The sequence below is a fragment of the Leucopleurus acutus genome, assembly GCF_964270905.1.
Source record: "Leucopleurus acutus genome assembly, chromosome: 5".
NCBI classification, from domain to species: Eukaryota; Metazoa; Chordata; class Mammalia; order Artiodactyla; family Delphinidae; genus Leucopleurus; species Leucopleurus acutus.
The window spans coordinates 68,203,290-68,225,971 of record NC_139147.1 but is presented as its reverse complement, the minus strand read 5'-3'; the positions used below and the strand labels follow the sequence as shown (position 1 = coordinate 68,225,971).

The window sequence follows — 22,682 nt, the reverse complement described above, 5'->3', positions numbered from 1 at the left end:
ATACTGTGGTTACATTTCCTTTTTTTTTGTGGTACGCGGGCCTCTCACTGTTGTGGTCTCTCCCATTGCGGAGCACAGGCTCCGGACGCGCAGGCTCAGCGGCCATGGCTCACGGGCCCAGCCACTCTGTGGCATGTGGGATCTTCCCGGACTGGGGCACGAACCCGTGTCCCCTGCATCGGCAGGCGGACTCTCAACCACTGCGCCACCAGGGAAGCCCTACATTTCCTTTCTTAATACTTTGTTTTTTCCTGGGGTTAATTGTCTCATTTTTTAACTGCTTGGCTTTCTTCTAATTCCTGGCTGTCTTCTCTTTCCTACAGTTCTTTTAAATTATTTTTGTCTGATTTTCTACTTGGTTAAACTTCTCAGATAATTTCAGTTCTATTTCTTTACTCTAGAGGCCTTCATCTTATATTTGTTGTCCTCTTGCTCCAGTCGGTATTGTTTATCCTGTGGGCTTGTTGCATAGCTGTAGTCTTAGGTAATTTCTTAACTTCTTTTCTTGTCATCCTTGTGATGTAAATAGTATTGTGTTTTTGATTTTAAATTCCATCATACCATATTAAGGACCCTGCCTGTGAATATAAATTTTGCATTACCAGTAGATGTAATTTTAGTGATTAGGTTTGATTTTTGAGTCATGTAAATGTTTTAAGTAATTGTAAAACAAAACTAAATCAACATGAGGGAGGCTATCCTTAAAAATAAAAGTAATTAAAGGACGCTTACTGTGTATCATGCTTGTTGTGGTTAAACTACATAGAAAGGAGTTATTTAATAAACTTTAAAATATGGCAATATGATTAATTATCTATATTGGGATATATTATAAGGACAAAAAAGTATAAACAAATCTTTAACTGCTTTTTGTAATCATATAGGATTGATATTTATTCTGAAACTATATATTCTTATATATAAACAGAGCAAATAAGTATTTATGTATTTAATACTAGGAACCTGGATTTTTTTAGCTTAAAATATGGAAATGTAAAATCAAAGAAGTTATATAAATTTGAATTGGTAATATCACTAGGGATTCATTATATATAGTCCTAGCCACATCAGTCAGACAAGAAAAAGAAATAAAAGGTATCCAGATTGGACGGGAAGAGGTAAAACTGTCATTATATGCAGATGATATATGATATACTCTATATAGAAAACCCTAAAAACTCCACACAAAAACTTTTAGAATAAATGAATTCAGCAAGGTAGCAGAATACAGGATTAATATACAGAAATCTGTTGGCATTTCATTGCACTAGCAACGCAATATCAGAAAGAGAGAGTAAAAAAACAATCTCTTTTAAAATAGTGTCCAAAAAAAAAACCTAGGAATAAACCTGACCAAGGAGGTGAAAGACGTATACCTTGAGAACTATAAAACATTGATGAAGGAAATTGAAGACGATTCAATGAAATGGAAAGATATCCCATGCTCTTGGATTGGAAGAATTAGTATAGTTAAAATGGCCATACTACCCAAAGCAATCTACAGATTTAATGAGATCCATATCAAATTACCCATGACATTTTTCACAGAACTAGAAATCTTAAAATTTATATGGAACCATAAAAGATCCAGAATTGCCAAAGCAATCCTGAGGAAAAAACACAAAGCTGGAGGCATAACCCTCCCAGACTTTACACAGTACTACAAAGCTAATCAAAGCAGTGTGGTATTGGCACAAAAATGGGCATGGATAAATAGAGAATAGAGAGCCCAGAAGTAAACCAACACACCTACGGTAAATTAATCTTTGACAAAGGAGGCAAGAATATACAATGGAGAAAAGAAATTCTGTTCAACAAGTGGTGTTGGGAAAGCTGGACAGCCTCATCTATTGATAAATCAGTGAAGTTAGAACAGTCCCTCACACCATATACAAAAGTAAACTCACAATGGCTTAAAGACTTACATATAAGACATGATACCATAAAACTCCTAGAAGAGAACATAGACAAAACATTCTCTGATATAAATCATACCAATGTTTTCTTAGGTCAGTCTCCCAAAGCAAAAGAAAGAAAAGCAGAAATAAATGGGACCTAATCAAACTTACAAGCTTTTGCATGGCAAAGGAAACCATAAACAACAAAAAAAGACAGCCTACATAATGGGAGAAAATATTTGCAAACGAAAATAAATCATACCAATGTTTTCTTAGGTCAGTCTCCCAAAGCAAAAGAAAGAAAAGCAGAAATAAATGGGACCTAATCAAACTTACAAGCTTTTGCATGGCAAAGGAAACCATAAACAACAAAAAAAGACAGCCTACATAATGGGAGAAAATATTTGCAAACGATGTGACCAACAAGGGCTTAATTTCCAAAATATATAAACAGCTCATACAGCTCAACATCAAAAAACCCCCAAAAAAACCCCAATCAAAAAATGGGCAGAAGACTTAAATAGACATTTCTCTGAAGAAGACATACAGATGGTCACATACGCATGCACACACACACACGCGCGTGCATGCGCGCACAATGGAATATTACTCAGCCATAAAAAGAATGAAATATTGCCATATGCGGGAACATGGATGGACCTGTAGAAAATCATAGTTAAGTGGAGTAAATCAGACAGAAAAAAAAGACAAATATATGATATCACTTATGTGAAATCTAAAATATAATCCAAATGAATCTATATACAAAAGAGAAATAGACTCAGACATAGAAAACAAACTTCCGGTCACCAAAGGGGAAAGGGAGGTAGGGGAGGGATAAATTAGAAGTATCGGTTTCACAAACTACTATACATAAAATAGATAAGCAACGAGAATTTACTGTATAACACAAGGAACAACATTCAGTATCTTGTAATAACCTATAATGGAAAATGATCTATCTTTAAATCACTTCGCTATACACCTGAAAATAATACAATATTGTGAATCAGCTATACCTCAATTAAAAGCAAAACAAAACAGGAAAACAGACATCAAGCATTCAATGACAGTAATCTCTAGAGATGGGAAACAAATGAGGTGAGCTCTACAACTTGCCTCAGCTTGCTGCCTGAGAGTTTCCAAGTTTCAACACAGGGAAGGGGAACTAAGGCAGAGCCCATAGATTGCCTGAGTTGAGACAGAGCTGAGTCCTGGGACTCCAAAACAAATGGAGTTCATAGGATGGAATACCAGAAAGGACAGACCTTTATACATAGAGAACTGGAGATCTTCAAAGGATTTCCTTGAATATTCAGCATGTACTGATCACATATGTTTGAGGAAACTACCCAAGGCTGGAGAGATACCCAAATGGATTAGAGGGAACAGTGCCTGGCACTTGTATAGGGCTAAGAATAGTGCCTTTTCCCCTAACCAGACTGGAATAATACTTGGGGCATTAGGTATTCAAGAGAGTCTTGCCTCAGTAGTGGAGATTAATTAGCCATAGACTTAGTACTGCTTCAGACCTACCTAGCAAATCATAAAAGCAAGATCCAAGAAGATCACACTGTTTCCATATTACTTAGCTACATATCAGAACAACGCCCAAGAAAATTTACAGGAATACAAAAATATCCAGTACCCAACTAAGTCAAATTGACAATGTCTGGCATCCAAACAAAGATTACCAGGTGTACAAAGAAGTAGGAGAACATGATCATTAATCAGGAGAACAGTCAAGTAACTGTACTATGTTCAAAACATTAAGTAGAGGCATAGAAGATAGAAAAATGACTCAAATTGAACTTCTAGAGAAAAACTACAATGTCAGAACAAAAATACACAGAAAGGATCAGTGGTAAATTGGAAATTTCAGAAGAGAAGATTAATGAACTTCAAGGGATAAGACTAGAAACTATCCAAAATGAAAAAGAGAGGTAGAAGAATACACGCGTGTGCACGCATGCACATGCGCGCGTACACACGGAAGAGCAGACATCAGTGAGTGATGGGACAACTTATAAGAAACCTAATACATGGTTTGGGTCCCTGAAGGAGAGGAGAGAGGGTGGAAGAGAAAAAAATGTTTGAAGAAATAATGGCTAAAAACTTTTCATAATTATTGAAAACTATAAACCCACTGATCCAAGAAACTCAGTGAATTCCAGCCACGAAAGACATGAAGAAAACTACACTGTGGCATGGTATAGCCAAACTATTTATAACCAGTCATAAAGAGAAAGTCTTAAGAACATCCAGAGAAAACAGTCGTGTTATATAAAGAAGAACAAAGATAAAGTTGACATCAGATTTCTCATTAATAGTGTATAATGCAAGCCAGAAGACAGCAGAAAAACATCTTTAAATTACTCAAAGAAAGAAACTGTCAACTTTAAATTCTGTAGCTGGCAAAAATATTTTTCAAAAACTATGGTGAAACAAAGCTGTGTTCAGGCATACAAAAACTGAAAAAATTCATCACCACCAGATCTGTACTACAAGCAATGTTGGAGGGTGTCCTTTAGACCAGGGGTCCCCAACCCCTGGGCTGCAGACTGATACTGGTCTGTGGCCTGTTAGGAACCAGGCCACACAGGAGGTGAGTGGTGGGCGAGTGAGCGAGTGAGCGAGCGAGCGAAGCTTCATCTGCCACTCCCTACCGCTCCCCGTTGCTTGCATTACCACCTGAACCATTGTCCCCCCGCCCCAGTCCGTGGAAAAATTGTCTTCGGTCCCTGGTGCCAAAAAGGTTGGGGACCGCTGCTTTAGACAGAAATTAAATAATGCCCTGAATTACTTTGAAGTAAATCCCAGACATCAAATTATTTCATTTATAAATACTTCAGTATGTATCTCTGAAAGATAAAGGCTTACCAGAGTAGTACAGGCATACCTTGTTTTATTGCACTTTGCTTTATCATGCTTCACAGATATTGTGTGTGTGTATGTGTTTAATAAATTGAAAGTTTGTGGCAGCCCTGCATCAAGTGTGTTGGCATCATTTTTCTAATAGCAGTCGCTCAGTTCGTACCTCTATGTCACGTTTTGGTAGTTCTCACGTTTCAAAGTTTTTCATTATAATTGTATTTGTTATGGTGATCTGTAATCAGTGATGTTACTTTTTTTTGATATTGGAAAAAGATTATGACTCGCTGAAGGCTCACGTGATGGTTAACATTTTTTTGCAATAAAGTTTTGTTTTGTTTTGTTTTATTTCGGCCGCACTGCGCAGCACGCAGGATCTTTTAGTTCCCCTGACCAGGGACCGAACCCGTGCCCCGTGCATTGGAAGCACAGAGTCTTAACCACTGGACTGCCAGGGAAGCCCCAGCAATAAAGTATTTTTACATTAAGATATACATTGTATTTTTTAGGCATAATGTTTTTGGGCACTTCCTATAATATACTGCAGTATAGTGTAAACATAACTTTTACATGCACTGGGAAACCAAAAAATTCGTGTGACTCACTTCATTGTGGTGGTCTGGAACTCAACCTGCGATATCTCCAAGTCATGCCTGTGTTATCATACCTTAAAAAGTTAACAGTTCCTTAATATCAAGCCTCTAGTCAACACCCATCAGTTTTTCACCTCAAGCTTAGTAACCTTTGATGGTCATTGCCTAGATCCATTACTTTACCAGGAGTTGCAGTGATCATTTTATCATTCCTTCTGCTTTTATTAACTAGCAGGTCACTCTAAAGAGGAGCTTTTCCTCAACAAGTTTTTTGTTTTCCTGAATTACTAATCATATAGGAAAGAGAAATACTTGATTCTCTCCCTTTGTTTTCAAAATAATGAGTTGGTTCCTTAGCATCCTCCAAGGGGAGCAGTAAAGGGTGAGTGTGTATTAAGACATTATCAGGGGACTTCCCTGGTGGTCCAGTGATTAAGATGCCATGCTTCCACTGTAGGGGACATGGGTTCAATCCCTGGTCAGGGAACTAAAATCCCGCATGACATGCCCTTGGCGCACCTAAAAATAAATAAATAATTAAAAAATTATTAGAAACTCATAGTGTTTAACATAATAGAAGTATTTAAATTTATTTCAGCTATTACTCTTTTCTAACTAAAAAAAAAATCTTTGTGGTATACAATATGTCATACATTATTGACAGTGTCAATATGGCATTGATATATGTCAATGTAGTTGACATACAATAAAGTGCACAATTTGATGAGTTTGAACATGTGTATATATATATCTGTGAAACTATCACCATAATTAAGATAGTGAATATGTTTATCTCCCCAGACTTTTCTGGTACACCTTTATGGTACCTTTTCTCTACCCCTCTCATCCTATCTCCAAGCCACTTCTGATCTGTTTCTGTCACCACTGTTTCGTTAGTTTGCATAAATGAAATTATACAATGTGCATTCTTGTTTGTCTGGCTTCTTCTTTTTTAATCTTTATTTTGAATGTTTTATAGAATTTATTTATTTATTTATTTTTGGCAGCATTAGGTCTTTGTTGCTGCACGCGGGCTTTCTCTAGTTGCGGCGAGCGGGGACTGCTCTTCATTGCCATGTGTGGGCTTCTCACTGCAGTGGCTTCTCTTGTTGAGGAGCACAGGCTCTAGGCGCACAGACTTCAGTAGTTGTGGCATGCAGGCTCAGTAGTTGTGGCTCATGGGCTCTAGAGCGCAGGCTCAGTAGTTGTGGCGCATGGGCTTAGTTGCTCATGTGGGATCTTCCCGGACCAGGGCTCAAACCTGTGTCCCCTGCGTTGACGGGTGGATTCTTAACCACTGTGCCACCAGGGAAGTCCAATTTCACTACCTTTTAATGATTTCTGGTGTTTGTCATTTCTTTTCTTTTTTTCTTTCTTTTAAACTTTATTTTTTAGGCTGTGCCTTGCGGCTTTTGGGATCTTAGTTCCCCGACCAGGGATTGAACCCATGCCCTCAGCAGTGAAAACACAGAGTCCCAACCGCTGGATTGCCAGGGAATTCCTGGGTGTTTGTCATTCTTTTTTTAGATCTGTATTTCATCTGGTATCATTTTCCTTATGTCTGAAGAACATCCTTTAACAGTTCCTCACAGAGCTGGTCTGTTGGTGATGAATTCTTTTGCATTGCTGAAAAAAGTATTTTACTTCCATTTTTAACAGTTTCTCTCCCCCCTTTTTTTTTTTTGCGGTACGCAGGCCTCTCACTGTTGTGGCCTCTCCCGTTGCGTAGCACAGGCTCCGGATGCACAGGCTCAGCGGCCATGGCTCATGGGCCCAGCCGCTCTGTGGCATGTGGGATCTTCCCGGACCGGGGCACGAACCCATGTCCCCTGCATCGGCAGGCGGACTCTCAACCACTGCGCCACCAGGGAAGACCCTCCCCTTTTTTTTTGGATTTCTTTTTTTTTATAATAGTACTGTGGTTGATTTACAGTATTATATTAGTTTCAGGTGTACAACATAGTGATTCAATATTTTTATAGATTATACTCCATTTAAAGTTATTATAAAATGATGGCTATGTTTCCCTGTACTGTACAATATATCCTTGTTGCTTATTTATTTTATACATACTATTGATAGTTTGTGTCTCTTAATCCCATACCCCTATCTCATCCCTCTCCCCTTCCATCTGCCTATTGATAAACACTAGTTTGTTCTCTATATCTGTGAGTCTGTTTCTCCTTTGTTATCTACAATTGTTTGTTTTATGTTTTAGATTTCACATGTAAGTGATAACACAGAGTATCTGTTGTTGTCTTTTTCTGTCTGACTTCTTTCACTGAGCATAGTACTCTTTAGGTCCATCCATGTTGTTGCAAATGGCAGAATTTCATTCTTTTTTCGTTTTTTGAGGAACTTCTATAGTGGCTATCCCAGCGGTCACTTGTGATACTTTAACTGTGTTTGATCCACACTCTCTGGTTTGCATTGTTTCCAGCAGCAAGTCTGCTGTCAGTCTTACCTTTGGTTTCCCTGCATGCATGTAAGATGTCTTTTTTCCTTTGGCTGCTTTATCTTTTATTTTATCTTTTTATTCCTGATTTTAAACATTGATATAATGTCCTATCATGTTTTCTTCATATTTCTTCCTGGAGTTCTTTGAGATTTTGGATTTGTGGTTTGTATTTTTCACAGATTTGGAAAAGTTTTGACCATTAATTTTCAAAATACATTTCCCTACCCCCATCCTTGGGGCTCCAATGCATGTGTGTAGTAGGCCACTTGATGTCCCACAGCTGACTTATGTTTTGTACATATTTTCTCAGCCTTTTTTCCATCCCTTTTATTTTGTGATGGCCTTAAATTCACTAATCTTTTCTTCTACAATATCTAGTCTGATGTTAATCACCTCCAGCATACTTTTCATTTGAAAAATTGTACTTTTTATATCTAGGTGTTTGATTTGCCTTTTTTTTTCATGTATTCCTATCTCCTTCTCATGGTTATACTTTCTTCTACTTTTGAATACATGAAATATATTTATAACAGCTATTTTAATTCCTTGTCCAGTTCTTCCATGTTCCGTTTATAGGTGATTTTGATTGATATGATTGCTTTTTCTTTTCCTCGTGGGTGGTCTTTTCTTACTTCTTTTGCATGCTTATTAGTTATTGATTGAATGCCGAGCGTTGTAAATTTTACCTCCTTTGTCGGAGTTTTTTGTATTCTTTTAATATGTGTAATTCTGAATTTATCATTGGATGTAGTTAAGTTACTTGAAACCAGTTTGCTTTTATGTTTCATTGGGCTGGACCAGAACAGTCTTTAATCTGGGACTAATTTATCTCACTACTGAGTCAATACCCTTCTGAGTATTCTCCTTAGTGCCCCATATATTGGGAGGTCTTTTCAATTAACAGCTAGGTGAAACATGAATGATTGCTTGACCTGTGTGACCTTCAGAATTGTTCTGCATGCTCCTTGAAGGCAGTTTCTTTTCCAGCTTTGGACCTTTTCATCACACACCTGTGCTTGTTAGTACTAAGCCAGTAAAGACTTAAGGGGAACCTTTCACAGATTTTTGGAGTTCTGTGTTGATCACTTGTCTTCAGTACTCTGCCTTGCAGATTCTAGGTGTCTTGGCCTCATCAGTTCTGAATGCTGTCTCCTCACTTGAGGGGGCTTCTAGACCCTGTTTAGGTTCACCCTACCTGTGCTGCAGGCTGGAAACTCCATCCAGGCAATTGTAGGACTAACCTTGTTTCTTTTCTTCTGAAGGATCACTGCCTCTGTTGTCTGTTGTCCGATGTCTGAAACCTATGATTTTAGGGATTTCGTCTGCTTTTTTTAGTCATATAGGGTGAGAGGATAAGTTATTATTACTCTGTCATGGCTTAATGAATAAGTGTACTGCCTAGGATGTAACGGAAGGCATCTTAGTGAGTTACCATTAGCGAGAACTATTCTCCTTTGCCTGCACAAATTAATGGGTGCTTTAAAAGTAGTGTTCAAGCAGAGGTCATTTGTCATCATTGGTTGTGGACAGGTTGGGAAGGTCAGGAAGCCTTGATCCACTGTCCTTTAGGGTTACGAGGGAGGTATTAAGTCATTCTAACAACATTTTTATCCCATTTCCCCTGATGTATTGGTAAGACTATCCTATCACCTACTTCAATAGTGAAGAGGGAAATGACCAAGCATGCCTCAGCTCCTTTTTCAACCTTATGTGTTTTTTTTATATGTCATGTAGTGTCAGGCCTCTCTTAGTAAGTTTTACCTCATCAGGGGTTGGTGATAGTATGTTGTGATACTTAATTGCATTAGATTATAAGACTGGAGAATTCTGAAATAGTTCCTCATCAGGAAGGGTTGAAGGTGGCACAAATGTTAGAATTTTAAAAATGATTTTCAAAAAGCTCCATCTTTATTGCCTTTTTAAAAGTGGGGTGCCTAGTGTTTGGATGTTGAACTACCTTGTGTTAGAATTATTTTAGTAACAGACTTTTATTTTTCAGTTATTCAAGCGAAGAAATGTTGCTACAGCAGAAGAAGAAACAGAAGAAGAAGTTATGTCAGATGGAGGCTTCCATGAGGCTCAGATTAATAACATGGAGATGGCACCAGTAAGTGGGATAATGAAAGAACCTCTTTTTACTCTTTTTCTGATGAAGATATGAGGTTAGATCTTTTTTGGAGTTTAAAATAAAAAGGTTAGGGGAGTTCCCTGGTGGCCTAGTGATGAGGATTCTGGGCTTTCACTGCAGTGGCCCATGTTCAATCCCTGGCTGGGGAACTGAGAGCCTGCAAGTTGTGTGGTGCAGCCAAACAAAAAAAAAGGTTAGATGGCTACGAAAAGTACTTGGCATTTCAGTTTTAAAAGGAAACTATATCTGTAAACTCGTGGTTCATAAAATGTTTATTATATTTTGAATAACATGCAGTTAAACAGAATTAACTAATTATGAGATCAATTCAGCTATTAAAACTTAAAAGGATAATTATAAAATTATTCCTTAAAAGTTGATAATAAGCAATACTTTAAAGGAAATCCCAATTTGTTACTCATTCCAAGTACAAAATTGGACATATTCATATGATTTTAAAAACTGATTCCACATCACAAGAATTTTCTATTGTAACCCATTTTGTAACTTTCTTGAGGTTGCATAAACAGATAAAAATTATGCTTTATTTATATGGATCACACCTGTCTAGATTTCCAGTTTATTTTGATCAATTGTATATGTTTTAATAGATCATATATATACATGGTTTTCAAAAAAAGAAAAATCTTTTTCTGCTGCCTTAGTCACCCAGTTTCTTTCCCCACTGGCAACCACTGTTAGTAGATTCTTATTATTCCTTTTGAGAAAAACCCCTCTCTTTTTTTTGGCAAATAGTAGCATATTCACAGTATTTTATAGATTTTTTTCTCTTTTTTTACTTCATAGATATCCAGTTTTTATGGACGAGCTTTCTTTTGGAATTAGAGCAGTTTAAATTGCTTTGGAATCTATGTAGACGTTATTGCCAACACTATTATTTTGTGAACTCTTCTAGGCTCTTCAGGAAGTTGAAGAGTTCTCTCTCTCTCTCTTTTTTTTTTAAAGTGGACGTTAAATGATTATGAAGTATTTTGTGGACTGTATTACTCAGGGTTCTACAGAGGAAACAGAACCAATTTGGGGGTGGGGGGAGAGGAAGAGAGAGATAGATTGATCCACCAGTTGTTTGATTTTAAGGAATTGGCTCATGCAATTGTTGGAGCTGTTAAGTCTGAAATATGTAGGGTAAGCCAGGAGGTTGGAAATTCAGGTAAGAGTTGATATTATAGGTTTTTTGGGTTTTTTTTTGCCACGCTGGGTCTTTGTTGTGGCATGCAGGTTCTTCTTCGCTGTAGTGTGCGGGCTTCTCTCGTTGTGGCATGCAGGCTTAGTTGCCCCGCAGCATTTGGGATCTTAGTTCCCCGACCAGGGATTGAATCTGCATTCCCTGCATTGGAAGGTGGATTCTTAACCATTGGACCACCAGGGAAGTCCCGATATTGTAGTTTTGAGGTTGATTTCCTTCTTCAAGAAACTTCAGTCTTTGCTCTTCAACTGATTGAATGAAGCCTACCCATATTTTGGAGGATAATGTGCTTTACTCGGGTGTACTGATTTAAATGTTAATCACACCTAAAAAGTACTTTCACAGTAACATCTAGATTGGTGTTTGTCCAAACAACTGGGTACCATAACCTAACCAAGTTGACACATAAAATTAACTGTCCCAGTGTATTCCTTGTCATTGTGGCATCCATACCCAACTCCTTAAACCATACTGAGTCTCAGATAAAGACAATGACAAGGTCATACCTCCTTGTAACATGATACAGCTATCCTGCATGCACCTGAAAATGCACTAACCTTTTCCCCAGAAGGGGAAAAGTCCTTGGGTGATATTTACTTCTCTCTTGGATATCCTGTAACTTAAATACTCTGATGTGAAGTTAACAATATTTAAATACTATGAATGTAAAGTCAATACATCTTATGTTATATGATAAGGGGATAAGAGAGAGAAGAAAACAAAGATATATGTGGAAATATAATCATAGCAAAATCATACAGGTACTTTTGCTTATTCAGGAATCAGACTTATAAGTTTCAAAGTAGTTACTTTTCCGACTTGTAAGAGCAGAATGCTTCATTCTCCCCATGGGTTATTCTTAAGTGTTAGGTATTGCTTACCAACCACCTTGCATGTACAACTCAGTGCAGCTTTCTTCACAGTTTATCTTGTTGACTGTTACCCTTCATGAAATGATAAGAACTTTATTTCATTGTGACAAATGATCCTGAGAAGAAAGTTTAACCACTAATGCTGAGGATGGCTTGTAGTGGGAAATGGGAAAGTGCTAGTAAAGCAAGAAACTAGTGGGAAACTGAAAAGTTTTAATAAGGCAAGAAAATAGAAATTTTAAATAAATTTAAGAGTCAGCTGTTGAATTTGACAGTGGCTAGAATCTGTGATTTATATAAGACTACTCTATACTCATTCAGTAAATATTTGTTGAACGTCTAAAGTATGCCACCCATCAGGGATGTAGTGGTAAGATAGACAGGGTGTTTTGCTTTTATGGAGGTTACAGTATACTGGGGGAACCTAAGCAATAAACAGATAACTAAGAAGAATAACTGATAACTGAAAAGGGCTGGGCGTAGGATTAAAATAAGAGTGATGTGATCACAGAGATAGAGTAGCTGCTTTAGATTTGAAGGTCAGGAAAAGCCTTCTTTTATAATTTAACATTTAATCTGAATGACAAGGAGCAGCCAGCCATGTGATGAGCAGGAGAGGAAGAATAATAAACACCTTGTCTTAGTGTTTACTACTAACATTACTTTCTCACGGTTGTGAGCTTTTTAATGATAGACAAAGATTTTTGGCTTCATCACATTATTAATCATCTCATACATTTATATATGCAAAGATTATCCTACCGTTGTGTAACTCTTGTAGATAAATATAATTAACTCAGTAACTTGGCCGCAATTTGTACTCTTTGTTTTCCTTTGAATTTAAGTTAAAATTTTATTATATTTGTTTTTTGTTTGTGATTCCAGGGTGGTGTTATTACTTCTGACATGATTGAAATGATATTTTCCAATAGCCCAGAGCAACAACTTTCAGCAACACAGAAATTCAGAAAACTGCTTTCAAAAGGTGAGTTCTGAATATGTTAAGTATATTTTTCATTTATTTACAAAGTATTACTTTCCCATAATCTGTTTTTCACACTACAGATAACTTGCTTTGGAGTATCTCTATCAACAGAATAAAAGGACACATACAGACATAGGTATATTATGAGCCATGGCTAATTTTTGAATTTCCTTTTTTATTTGTGTGATCTTACCAGGACCAGAAGGCAGCATTATTTTCATTTCTGAGGTATCTTATAAAAGATCTTAAAGTGATAAGAACAGTAGCAGTATTTCATGTTAATTCAAATTGAGAAATTCCACTCTTTTTTAAGAAAAACTTAAAATATCACTTGAAAGAGTAGTGATTGTTGATTCTAATGTTAGCAGTTTATCGCTGAAATTTAAGTATGGATTTATTGGTAGACAGGATAACAACCTTTTTGGTGTGCGTGTGTGTATAATTAGGGTAGAATGGGATATGATACTTCTTGTTATCTGGGCAAGTGAGAACTCTGGAACTCTGAGCCATATTAAAATGTTGATAGTAAATCAGCATTAAAACAGTTAACCACCCCCTCCCCCGCATAATAAGTTATGGTTGTTTGGAGTCATCAGTGATAAATTAATATATCCCTTGAGGTTAACTGGAAAGAAAACCTACTACCAGAGCAAAAAATAATTGCTTTTTGGATGACAACCTGTTAAAAATAGCTGAAGGCCATTATCATATTACCGTCCCCACCCTTCTAAAAATGTCTTATCTCTTTTCAGCATGCTGAGATGGGTTTCTCAGATAATGTGGTTTTCCAAGGTCTTTCAACACTCTGCTACTTTCCTGCATGTATTCTAGTTTGCCAGCCATTCCTCTTAAAATGTGATAATTAGAATACAGTACTCCAGATGCATTCTTATTACTCTAAGGTGTGGTGGGAGATTGCCTTCATTGTCCTGAAACTATACATTCCAATAATGTACTCCAGGCTAGCATCATTTATTTTGGTTTATTTTGGTAGTCATGGCATAGTAATGTTTCATTGCATTTTCAGCGATCTATACTCCCTAGTACTTTTCTTTCTTTTTTTTTTTTTTTTTTGCGGTATGCGGGCCTCTCACTGTTGTGGCCTCTCCCGTTGCGGAGCACAGGCTCCGGACACGCAGGCTCAGCGGCCATGGCCCACGGGCCCAACCGCTCCGCGGCACGTGGGATCTTCCCGGACCGGGGCACGAACCCGCGTCCCCTGCATGGGCAGGCGGACTCTCAACCGCTGCGCCACCAGGGAAGCCCCCTAGTACTTTTCTTTATGAACTGTTTTGAGGTTTCGTCTGTGAAGTCATGTGGATTTTTAAAAATTGCTTTAAAAAAAATCTAAAAGCTGAATTTTGCTTTATCCCTGTTGTTTTATTGCCATTTTAGGCTTATTGTTATTCTTTCTATATGTTGTTTCTGTAATCTAGCACGTTAACTACTTCATTTTTATTGTCATCATCAAATTTATTTGTTGTGTTTATACGAATGGTTGATAAAAATGTTGAACCAGGCAAAGAACATGTCATTAGAGCTTGCTGCAAATTAACATTGAACCATTAGTCATCCCTTCCCAGTACAGGCCATTGACTTAGCTAAGAGTCCCTAGTAGTCCTGTAATCCAGCTGCCATTTTTCTTGCGTAGCTACATGAATGTCATCAAAAACTTTGTCAAATGTCTTGCTGAAATTACAATGCTAATCGTTTAGGACATTTCTAATCTATTTGTCCAACAAGTTTCTATTGAATGATTTTATTTATAAGATACTCTATTGTCATAAATGAAAAAGATTAATTTGGCAAGTCATTCTTAGTGAATTTCTGCTGACTCCTGCTTATCACTACAGCAGTAAAATTAGATCCTGCAAGCACAGAATCTCCTAATCCAGTTTCTTCGGACAATTTATGTTAAATAAAAAAGAGAGACTTAAAACCCATACACAGAAAAAGGGTTAGAAGGAAGTATACCAAAATAATAACAGTGGTTGTCTTTTGATGTTTTTCCCCATACTTTCTAAGTTTTCTAAAATAGTAGAGGCAGTAATTTTAAGAATTCTGCCCATCATATTTCCATGTTAAGGCTTCCCTTATTATGAAACCTTTTAAGCTACCCTAGTCTCAAAGTGACTGAACTCAGTTTTACATTTTTTTTTCTGTTTTGGATTTACAATATGAAAGAGATGCTAAAAATGGAGGAAGGGATATTATGAAGTAAGTTTGAGCTTTATAAAGTCCTTGCCTTGAAATCAAAGGATTATTTTTCTTCTTTCCTTTTATTTTTATGGGGAGACAGAACCTAATCCTCCTATTGATGAAGTCATCAGCACACCAGGAGTAGTGGCCAGGTTTGTGGAGTTCCTCAAACGAAAAGAGAATTGTACATTGCAGGTGCGGACCATTTTTATTTCTTGCCTCATATCTTAATTCCCTTTACAGAGTTACATTTTGTATTCAGATTTGTTACTTATTTTAATCTATATGAAGGGTTAGTTTTTTGATACTGATGTTCCTGACAACCACCTTGCAAGCTGCTTTGATAGCTTTGTTAACATCCAGGCTCTTGGTTTTACTCTTTAAAATTCTTGTTACTTTTTATTTTATGATGACTATGGATCATACTTACCTGGTAGGGAATTGTTTGCAGTAGAGGAGCCATTATAAGGACCTAAGTGTGGACTATGTAAAATTTGGTTCTGAAGGATTTTTAGATTGTACTTGTTGGGTTTCTCAGGGCTGTGTAACATGGGCTAGATCAGAGACTCACTGATCCCCAAACCTGGTACTAATTAATCCTTCCCCTGCACCCCCGGCCCCACCCGAAAAGAGCTGACAAGGACGTAGCCTTGTTGGGAATGTGTGTGCTTTCTCCTATGTTAGTTTACTGTATTAGTACTGTTGTATAGGGGTTCCAAGAGAAAATTCTACAGCTTCTGGATTAGATAATTTTTACAGCAAAAAGAACCAACTATCAACTGACTCTCATCTTGGGAGTTATCTAGAAATTTAAAAATACTATATTGTTCCTGAATAAAGTTGGATCTTAAGTAAACTAGTAATTAAGTAATTCAGTAGCTAGACTTCCTTGGAGTAACCAACTGAATCAATTTCTGAGTTATTCTTTAACAAATACCTGTGATTCCTAAATTCTCACTTGTAGGATCTAATCTGAGTGGCTCAGGCCCTTTAGAAAGATTCTGTAACTATAAAGATTGGTTAGGTCCTACATAGATTACAAAATGGGGTTATTTTTCCAAGTAAATATTTGCTAATAACAAGTTAATCATAAAGATAACTTTCACCGCCATGTTTACCTTTGCCTTACTCTAAGGGTGTAATAAGGACTGGGGCATCTTTATAAGTATAAGTAACAGCTCTTCTCCCCAGGTTCCTTACTGTCCAGAGCATTATTGATAATTCATAAGACTTGATGCTTTGTCTTGATATTTTCTCTCCTTTCCTCCCATCCCATCCTTCTCTCTCTTTTACTCTCTTTGTTGCGGTGATGAGTTCCTTCCAGAGGAAAAACAGGAAGTCCAGAAAAGGTAGAGTACTTCAGTGTCCCATCAGTTTTTCTTCTCCAGTTTGACATTTACTAATCCCCAAGTTCATTTGAATTAAGATTCTGTTTTGTTGGCTGCTTCCTGGATTGTAATTCTGGTCCCCATCTAAGGCCAGGATCACCAGACACCTGGAAAATAATCAGGTTCACCTAGAGAGCAAAGAAAGAGGACTTTTCTCAGAAAAAAAGGAAATCCAGACAACCAAGACTGCAGAGAACAGAGCCTGAGCCCCTTAAGCAACCTGTCAAGAGAACCAGAGGGACCAAATGAAGAGCCTTACTGCAGTTTATCATTTGAAAAGCTTTATAGGAAGAGGGAGGTAGGGAAAATTTATCATTTTGTTCATGTGGAAGTATGTTTCTATCCTGTCTCTGACAATGAGAGTAATTCAGAGAGATTAAATTTACGTCTGGACTTAGCAGTTTTTAGTAGGTGGTTGCAGAGGTCCAGTTCCTTAATGTGTTAAAGGAAGATGGTATAACTTTCTAGTCCTAAAAAGAAAAATGTCAGAGAATTTGGTCTTTCCCCATCCCCACCTTCTCCAGTATTCCCTAAAGAGCACAGTATATTCTCTCAGGCAGTGCCCTCTCCTGGCTAACACTTGTAAATTCTACATCATTTTTGATTTTGTAATCCTAGAGTTTGTATCTTAACACATCTGAAGATGAAAGCCTTCAGAAATCTCTAATTTGCTTCTATCAGAATTCTCAGATTCCACCCTTGTGCAGCCTAACTAATAATTAGGCTGAAAGATTGAGAAATGATTCCTCTGGAAGTGACCACCTCGTGATTTTCACCTTAGCGATCCAAAGACTCTAGAGATAATGAACCTGTTTATTATATAAAGGTCATCATCCCCAGCTTTTCTTCTGTGTGCATTTAAGCACAATATGGTGTTCTTTCTGCAGTGTGACTAATGGGTACCCTTGACTACCCCAGAAGCAGGAGGAGCAAATATATTGATGGAGACCTTAGAGCCAGGAGACTTCATTGTTAAATAATTAGACGTGCTCTGGGAAGCTTGGAGGGTATTCCTTCCTCTGTCTTCTTGGAGAGCGCTAGGATGTGAGTTATCCATGATATTCCTACCTGCTTATTAGAAATTTGAATAGTGTGTCTTTGGAATGGGGTGTTTGCCATTTCTCTCCTAGAAAGAGAGTAATAATATGTAGTCATGATAGCTAAACTCAATAATAAATCACTGGACAAACTTATTCCCTTCATTCCATACATAAAGAACTGTGAATCCTAGTGAAGGGCTTCTTCGCTTTCTTTCTGGCTTTCCTTATCAGTGGGATACTGCAAACCAGGGAGATAAAAATGCCTGCTTTTGGCAGTGCTACCTAGATACTCACTTGCCCTCAAATGAGATGAATATGGGTGGAATCTAGGACTTTGGAAGCCGACTCTGCCGTTTAACTAACAGCATTCTCAAACACAGTGACATGTAGGCCTCAGCCATACATGAGAGCCTTGACATGAGATTGGTCTGCCTTATGGTGTATTCCCTGGGCCCAGTTGGTTTGTTTTTTTTGAGTCCAGGTCCAACATCTTTGTACTGTCCTTTGCAGTGCTGAGATGGTGTATTCCCAAACCTTCTTATAGAAGCTTATAAAAATAGCTAGAAATAAGTAAATTGCTTCCTAGTTCCAGTCATTAAACAGATACTCCTCTTAAAGTTGTAAATTTGAATTAAATTGGTTTAGTTTTCCCATTTCTACCTTTCTTGTCCACACTAAAAGCTTAATGTGGTAAACTGCAGTTAAGCCTTCATCTTCCTATGTTTTTTCCCCATCTTCATTGATCCCTCTACCTATCTTAAAAGGTTGCTCAGATGACTCAGGCACTGTTCTCTGCAGAGTTTGATATCTGGATTTATTTTTCTGATGTGAGCCTCTCTTTTCACTTGCTCTCCAGGTGAGCCTGGCATTTGCTAGGAACCAGAGTGGAACCGGCAAAGTGGCCAGCAACAGAGTCCTGATCCAAATGGAGAAAGGGAACCAGGCGTACTTCAACCTGGAGTGGGAAACTTGATAGGAGGTCAGAAGTACTTCAGTTTTGGATTCTCATTTTCCTTATTTTAAGGAACTGAGCACCAGAAGGTAGAGATTGAGAAAGGAAAAAGAGAACATACCAAAATCTTCAGCGTGCCCTTCAGATTTCAGTTGTAGCCTTATTTAGAAAGTTCTGGACAGTGAAAAATAATAGTGGAATTACAATTTGTAAGCAATCACAGCTGCATGACAGGTTGTTTCCTTGCATGATGCCATTCTTGGAACACTAAGAATATAGTAGTTTAAAACAACAAAGAGGAGTAAAGATTATAATAATTTTGGGTACTACTTCAGGTGATACCATTTCTTAAGTTTTTTTCATTTCATCTTGTTGCTGAGTTTTTCTTGAGTTACATGGTTACTTAAATTACCTTTTCTGGCCATTTCTGTTATAACTTTATGCAATTGCTTTTGGTATCAACTCTGGACATTCCCATTTCACAACTCTCTTTCATGTTAAAATCTAGTCTGGGACCTGAGACGGAAATGTTCACCCCACTCAAAAAAATAAAGACTGCGATACCCAGTGAAAGAGAAACTACATAGTTCAAAGTACAACCAGTTTTTTTAAAACATACTTACATATTAAACACATTTGAAAGTTGCTTCTTCGAAGACTTTAATAGGGGTCTATACTCATGAGGAATTCCCAGTCTCTCTTTCTCTCTGCCTCTCTCTCTGTTTCTGTCTCTCACTCTCTCTCCTCCCGCCTCCTTCTCATGTCACACATATACACATGGGTATAGAAAATTGCACAAATAGAGCTTGATAAGTTTTTACAAGGTAAACATCACAGTAATCAGTGCCGTGTGTGTGTGTGTGTGTGTGTGTGTTTTAATGCCTCATTAATCCATGAATATGATTTGAGTTTTCACTGGCCCTCTGGTTATAGTTATTCATCTACTTCTTTCCCTGGTAATGGCAAAACTACTTCCTGATTTCCATTCTTACCAAGAGAGACCTTGAATCTTGTTTGCATTCAGAGGTTATAATCATTATGTACTTCTTAGTGATAAACATAACTCTGGTACATTCTTCTTTTGCTGAGAAGTCCTAACTTCCGAGTTTCTTCCATTCATGTTCTGGCTATTATTTACTTATTCTCCATTCTCCTAATCATTGTCACTCTATTTTGTTTTGCTTCTCCATTTTATTCATTTCAGTGGCATCTGGAAATCTCTCCTTTTCTGGGAGACCTTTGGGGCTAAACCTCATCAGACAAACAGCAGTTTGACTTCTGTTAGCAATTATTATTCTAATTTCTTCTCATTGATAACTCTTTAATATATCCTTTATCTACTCAGTTTATTGTCACCATTTCTTTTGCATCAAAATCTCACTGCAAACCTTTTTCTCTTTGATATAGATTGCTATGTATGCTGATCTTATTCATTCTTCACAGGTTGCTTTTCCTCAAAGTTTTCATTTTTTTGACATGGTCTCAGATGCTGATGACTCTCTGTTGAACTTTGAGCCTTTCTTCTTGTAGGAAAGTTTGCTTTTGTACCCAGTTCATAGTTCATTTTCCTAGTAAGCAAAAGAAGCTACATTTTAGGTGAACTGTGTTTTCCTTTTAGCATACCCTAAATAATAAATAATAACCCTAAATAATCTGTCATATCATTATTTGAAATTTCTTGCCCTAGATACCAAAACTGCAAGCAATTGGAAGACTCTTGTCAGTGTTACAGGTGTGTTTCAGAGAGGAAACTATGGTTGGGGCCATAAGCCTACTAGATTAGGAGGCTGTAATCTAGCTCTCTTTGACTGGCATTACTCAAATGATTAGTGATCATTGGATCTTTTTCTGATAGTTTCCTCATTCATAAACTAGAAAAGCCAGGCTTCTCTGGGTTGTTGTAAGGAACACCTGAGAGTATGTGAATAATGCTTTGAAAGTATAAAGTACTGTATAAATGTCAAGTTTCAATTCAGACAGACTGAAAAGGGTTTGTACATTGGTTTGAGTAGTAATTTAATTACAGAGGTGTTATGAGTTTTTATTTTATGATACTCAGTGTTTAAAAGTCTCCTGAACTTCTCTTATAGCAAAGAGTTATCAGGCAAAAAAATGTTTGACTGTGGTGCTCCTAGTCTGGCCTCCCTGCTGCTGTAATATCAGTGTCCTAACTAGATATCAGACCACTTTATTTCACTTCTGTATATCAAATTTTAGGTTTCTTTGAATATCCCTTCTTTAAGTGTCTTCTGCTATAAATTTACTATCATTCATGTAGCTTTGGACTGGGCTAATCAGATTGTCTTCCCATTTCTTTCATTTTCCTGTACCCCAAGTGATTGATGATTCAGTTTTCCATATGACACCTGCCTTTCAATTGACCCCAAAGCTTAAAGGAGTCACAGCTCCATCTTTTGATGACTTTTTATTGATTTCTCATTCAAGGGGCATGTCACTGAATTTTTTTTCTTCCCCATATGTGCTTCATTAAAGAATATTAAATAGAAGACAGACAGAAGGAAACAAAACTAAAGTTTAATTAAGAACTCTAAATAGAATTGTAATATAAGAGTTCATTCTTGGATTTTAAGAGGTCATTCTTAGATTTCATCATATTAGGCTAAAGAGCCAAGTTACTGTAGAGATGTGTAGAACTAATAACGTGCTGTATTTTTTGTTGGCCATAATTTCCTTCATACTGTTTACCAGTTTATCAACCTTTAAGAATGCTCTTTTTAAAAAAGTCTTACCTCTGTGCCTTGGTTTGGAGACTTCTCATTTATTGGAAGCTCTTATGCTCTGAAGTTGCCATTTCTGTTAGTTGTATGCCCGTTAACTCCTTTCGGACTACTTATCATTTCAGTTGTCTTCTGCCTGTATTTTTCACTCTGCCTGTATTTTACACTCTGCCTGTATTTTACACATTTTACAGTTTTATTCTTTCGCCATTTCACCTGCCCATTTTATAGAAATTATTTAATTTTATTTTTATTAGATAATAAACATGGTTTAAGGCCAAAAGGTACATAAAGGCTTTACTGTAAGTGCCTATCCTTCCCATACTTGTTTCCCATTCACATCGAGCTCTCTATGTAAGTGACAAGTATTTACAGTTTATTGTGACTCCTTCAAGAGATATTCTGTGCAATAAGTAAATTGATGCATATATTCCTTTTTATTTGGAAAATACAGTATGGTACCATATTAATGTACATTGTTTTTCTTTTTCCTCCATTTATGTCTTGGGAGATCATTCCATGTCAGTATATGAAGCACTCCCTCATTCTTCTTACGGTCTCATGTCAGCTCTGCCTTGATCTGAAATTTTAGACACCCTGAGTATTCCTCTAGGCTAAGGTTATTTCCTCAGGAATTCTTCATTTAAAATTAATATAGTATTTACCTGATAGATTATGTGTAAATAATGATCTCAGATTCTTTTCTTCATGCACAGAAAACCTTATTGTTATAAGTAAACAAGCTATTAAATTCTAAAAAGATAATGAAATTATTTTTATCTTTATAGTTTGAGTCAGCTTGGGTACTGACAAATATTGCTTCAGGAAATTCTCTTCAGACCCGGATTGTGATTCAGGCAGGAGCTGTGCCTATCTTCATAGAGTTGCTCAGCTCAGAGTTTGAAGATGTCCAGGAGCAGGTAAAAATTGAAACAAGTAAAGAGAAGCAGGTCAAAGAATACAATTTTTCCCTTCAGTCTTATATTCAGAATCTCAGTTTTACCACTTGGATATGACAATCCATGGTTCATCACAGGGAGTGTTCTAGAAATCTAAACTTAACCAAAATAGAAAATTTCATAGTGAATATAGGCAGAATTTCTCCTAGAAACATAAAACCATTTTTCCCTTCCAACCCTGAAATTCTTTAAGTCCCATAGATATACATTTTAGACCATGTAAACAGTTGCTGAGTTTTTTCTTATAGTAATCTCTAGTGTTGATTGACATAGCAAGTCTTTGCCACTTTTGTGCAGAAAATCACTTAGAAAACATGAAATTTTAATTACCGTAAAGTTTGTCAAATTCATAAATATAAATCATTACTAAATGAATATGACTTTCTTCTACAGC

The 22,682-nt window shown here is 37.0% G+C and overlaps 1 protein-coding gene across 1 annotated transcript in view; it reads left to right on the top strand.

Moving 5' to 3' along the window:
* Positions 1-22,682, top strand: part of KPNA1 (karyopherin subunit alpha 1) — a 75,389-nt gene that overhangs the window by 29,699 nt on the left and 23,008 nt on the right. The window contains exons 3-6 of the mRNA XM_082839861.1: positions 9,820-9,927; positions 12,913-13,012; positions 15,312-15,406; positions 22,118-22,249. Of these exons, the coding sequence (XP_082695987.1) occupies positions 9,820-9,927; positions 12,913-13,012; positions 15,312-15,406; positions 22,118-22,249 (435 nt within the window). The remainder of the gene's footprint in view (positions 1-9,819; positions 9,928-12,912; positions 13,013-15,311; positions 15,407-22,117; positions 22,250-22,682) is intronic.